The sequence below is a fragment of the Salvelinus sp. IW2-2015 genome, linkage group LG3 (assembly GCF_002910315.2).
Source record: "Salvelinus sp. IW2-2015 linkage group LG3, ASM291031v2, whole genome shotgun sequence".
Lineage (NCBI taxonomy): Eukaryota > Metazoa > Chordata > Actinopteri > Salmoniformes > Salmonidae > Salvelinus > Salvelinus sp. IW2-2015.
The window spans coordinates 3796365-3801085 of NC_036840.1; the positions used below are offsets into that span (position 1 = coordinate 3796365).

Here is a 4721-nt window from a genome sequence, read left to right on the forward strand (position 1 = left end):
TCCCAGTGGACTCATCTCATCCCTTTGTGCTGCTGGAAGTTGACTCCCCTAACTCTGCCTGACCTTGGGACACTTTCCGCTGAGAATGGATTCGGCGCGCCGCCTAGACCAGCCCAGGACAGTAACAACATTAGCGTCTATTTTGTGTGCAGTCCAGAGACTTTTCATTGGTTTTGAGTGCCTTTATTTGAGTGCCATAATTGATTTTCGTATGTCTCGTGTTATTCCACTGAAGGTTTATTCTTCACCTTCTCTCCCCCCCCCCCCGACCAAAAGTTGGAAAATTAAATGAAATGACCAAGTTGAGAAGATCTGGTTGGTTACTTTGATTTCTTTTCATTGCGGTTAATCAGGATGGATATAAATAATGTATTTTGAGAATCACACGAAGAGCAGTAACCTTGTGTTGGTGCAATAGAGTCCAGTAGTCAGGCCACTACATGTTGACATTTACAATCATATCACTACATCTTCTCTGGTGCCAGGATAATTGATGATGCAGACGATAACAGTAATAGCATCGATGATGATGTCCATGCAGATGTGGCAGATAGCCTTTATGAGGATGATGATGATGATGATGATTATAACAGCACTCATTTCTGTCCCTATGTCTGTCTCTATAGTTGCTTCTGGAGCATCTGGAGTGCCTGGTGTCCAGGCATGAGCGGTCACTACGTATGACCGTGGTCAAGCGGCAGGCCCAGTCCCCCTCAGGCGTGTCCAGTGAGGTGGAGGTCCTCAAAGCGCTCAAGTCCCTGTTCGAGCACCACAAAGCTCTAGACGAGAAGGTAAGACCATACATTAGACATGTCGTCTATAGAATCTGCATGCACGGTGGCTATTCTTCTTTGCTGACTGGAAGAATGGATTATAAGCGCGGATAGAGATTCTTCAATTGATTGTACAGTATATTTGACTGATGACAGGATGGAGAGGCATTGCAAACGTAGTGCCATCCTGGTATTGAATATTCTTTGTTTTGGCATAAGTCACCACCACAGCCACCCGCCCTCCCACTGGCCCCAGCCTCTGCTCTGCCTCAGGCCTGTTGATTGATGGCCTCAGCCCTCTGTCAAATGTCACGCCGGCTACTGTAATCTATTCTACCCTCCACAACAGACCCTATCATTTATAATGCGTCTCTCCTGGCCGCTGGACTAGGGAATAAAATCKGTTTTTGATTCACGGGATGTTTTCTGCCCTGCGACGATCTGTCTGTGTGTTGCTGGGCTGTCTGGAGGAGGGGAGGGAGGGGGGATGACTGCCCTGTAATCCAGGCTAGGAGCCTCCTCAGAGATGCTTTGATCCTAGCGAGCCACAGCCCCGGCCATGGAGCACCACGGAGCTCACCCAGTCAAATGCTCCGTCAGTAGCATGACAAATTACCTCAACATGGTACATAGAGGAAGGCAGGAGTAAGGTCATACATTCACCCCCTTTTGAGGAGGGGAGGAGGGAGGGAGGTGGAGGAGGGGATGGAAGAGGAGGGAGAAGAAGGAGGAGGAGTAGGGATGGGGAGGGGAGAGGAGGAGAGTAGGGATGGGGAGGAGGGGAGAAGAGGAGGAGGAGTGGAGGGTGAGGGAAGAGGGAGGAGGAGGGATGGGGAGGAGGGGAGAGAGGAGGAGAGGGATGGGGAGGAGGGGAGAGGAAGGAGGAGTGAGTAAGGGATGGGGAGGAGGGGAAGAGGAGAGGAGGGTAGGGATGGGGAGGGGGAGAGGAGGAGGAGGGATGGGGAGGAGGGGAGAGGAGGAGGGATGGGGGAGGAGGGGGGAAAGAGCTGTCAGAACTGACGAAAAGCATAAAGCGGATACCCTGGACAGAAGCTCAGGCCTGGCTTCAAGGCCAAGACAAAGTGTTACTGTTGGTTGAAGGCTGAGGAAGAGAGGGAAGAGCGGCTCTTCTCTCCGGGAACACGGTAATATCATGTAACCCCGGGCTGAGGTGGGATGGTGGGAGAGGATAAATAGGCATATCTCACTGTTGTCTCCAACACTATCCATGCTTATTTTATCTGAGCGCTCAAAACCACACATCTACTGCCATTAACTGCTGGAGCAGAGCTCCATGGTAAGGTCCTACCAGAGGTTGTGTACAGTTACCCACTCATGGCGGGTTGTGTTTTGTTTTCCTCAGGTGAGGGAGAGACTGCGGGTGTCGCTAGAGAGGGTCTCTGCATTGGAGGAGGAMCTAACATCAGCCAACCAGGAGGTGAGAAACGTGTCACAGCATCATTTCCACAGGCGCGCTGACTGAGACGTCTGTTCTATTCATTTCATCAGCCTTAGACAGGAATTTGTTCATGTTTTAGTCAACTTTCAAAGTAGTTTGATGTTGACAGTTCTACTTAGGAGGACTTCTATTCAGGGGCTAGTCATTCTGTCTTAAGATGGAGTGTGATGGGGTGAAGTATGGCGTTGACAGATGAGAGCTGGCCCGTGGCGTTAGCAGGGTGGCGTAACGCCTCTGCCCCCCATTCTCTCTCTGCCAGTCTCTGCCAGGGCAGATGGTCATGTTCCAGCTGAGAGGAGCCCTCCGCCTGACGCTCTACCGGAGCCAAATTAACCACTCTGCACTGCCAGAGGGAGGGAGGGAGAGAGTGGGGGAGAGAGAGAGAGTGGGAGAGTGTGGGAGAGAGGAACGAAAGGGGGGAGAGAGGTACGCGTCAGTGAACGAGGGAGGAAATGAGATGAAAGAAGGAGCATGAGAGGTACAGTAGTCAGAAAGAGGAAGAGAGAAAGATAATGGTGGAAGACATGGGCAGTGAGGGAGTGAGAGGTAGGGAGAGAGATGCTAAAGGGGGTGGGAAAATATAGATACAGGAGGAGAGAGTGCATGGAAGGAGCTGTGATTAAACAGCTGCTCTACCTGCATCAGAACTGCCTCCAGTCTGTAATGAGCTGTGGACGGGGGTGGCTGATCAAAGCACAACTGACACGGCCAGGAAGGGATAAGGGGGACAGGGCGGGAGAGAGAGGGGGAGAGGGAGGGCGAGAGAGAGAGAGATTTTAAAATGCTGCTCTACCAGCCAAACAGGCCTTAGGAGGTGAGATGAAACCCTGGTCCAAGACTGATCTGCCCCAGCTATAGAAAACAAGTAAAGCTAGAGATGCAGTGAGGGGATGAGAGGAGTGAGATGGCGATATCTTTCACTTTGAGTTAGCCTAGTTAACCAGACTGATGACCGCTCCTGTATCCGTGTAGTGAATCATTTATGTAAGCTCGCGAGATCAGGCAGGTTGTATGAGGCTACGTTTGAGCCATAGACATGCAGTGTAAAGTGCATCTCATTCGTTTAACCAAGTACAGTGTTGCGCCTCAACAGATATTTRACTGAGTCGAGACAAAGGTCTTTATTTGATGAAATAGTGTGACTATACTTCATTTGACTACAGTGGATACATGGTTAACTTTCTGCTGTGTCATGGTGAGACAGTCATCTGAGTGAGTGGGTGCTGAGGCCCGGTGATGGAGGCTGTGGTTAAATAAGCACTGCTGAATAGAAACGTCCACACTRCCACACGTCAGAGCCTCCGGGGAGGACGTTGGGTTSCAGTGGCTGCCTGCACCAGCTCCAGACTGTTAATTGATTTGGGATGGAGATCTGCCTCGAGTCGCCCTCCTCTGGGGCTCCAGTCTGCAGATAACACCACCTGCAATCCTGGAGCCTCCCATAGGGAGCTGCACTGCCTGATGACATAGATGACCTTCGACCTCCCAGTCTCAGGTGTTTAAGTGGTCCAGATTTGACCTCTCAGTCTCAGGTGTTTAAGTGTTCCAGATTTGACCTCTCAGGCTCAGGTTTTTAAGTGTTCCAAATTTGACCTCTCAGTCTCAGGTGTTTAAGTGTTCCAGATTTGACTTCTATTGTGCGTACTCTCTCAGAGCTGATTTCTTTATGATGTTTCAATTTAGAGTTAAATAAATAGTGCAATTGTTTTTAATACAGACCCGGCTCACATAAATGGAATGGGGGTAGATTCTGTGTCCCGTCGGTATGAATGAATGAGGAGACAGGCGCAGCAGTGCGTAATAGTTTTTTATATTATATCCAAATTACYGCGTGCCGTGTAAAGGCACGGGGACGAAGACCAAACAAACACGTAACAAAACACAGGGTAGAAACCCAAACAAAAGAGCGAGGAGTACCTTGAATAAATAACACAAGCGCACAATGATTAACACACGGGACGAGACCCGTAATCAGCTGCACAATCCACAAGGGCACGAAAGCCAAAACACACAGCACAGGTACTCAAACGAACCAACGGACATTGTAACAATAATCGACAGGACAATGGTAAACCAAGGACACACGTATACAATTACTAATCAGTGGGAATAGGGGCCAGGTGTGCGTAATGAAAGTTCCGGAGGGATCCGTGACATTCTGTAGAATGTGTCAGGAGGTTGATAAATTCCCCGCGAAACCTCTGGGGCCTCTGGGCTTGGTCCACCGCCAAGGGACCAATCCAACCTGCGTAAGATCCTACAAAGGCTGTTGTGTGAGAGAGAGACTGAAACCTCTGTTACTTTATGTTATCCGGTCTCTCTTATTCATTTCCTGGTTGGAATTCTAGAGGGAATCCCCAAGGTGTCACCCACTCTATACAGTGAAAAATGAACCGGTGCTATAAGATTCAAGTCAACAGGTCCCAAGTGTTTGTGTGTTATTGTGTGTGTGTGTGTGTGTGTGTGTGTGTGTGTGTGTGTGTGTGTGT

The 4721-nt window shown here is 49.7% G+C and overlaps 1 protein-coding gene across 1 annotated transcript in view; it reads left to right on the plus strand.

The window, feature by feature from the left end:
• Nucleotides 1-631: 631 nt before the first annotated feature.
• ppfia2 (PTPRF interacting protein alpha 2) overlaps nt 632-4721 on the plus strand; it is an 81679-nt gene continuing 77589 nt past the window's right edge. Inside the window, 2 exon segments of the mRNA XM_070436465.1 lie at nt 632-791; nt 2137-2211. Coding sequence (XP_070292566.1) covers nt 681-791; nt 2137-2211 — 186 coding nt within the window. The 5' untranslated portion in view covers nt 632-680.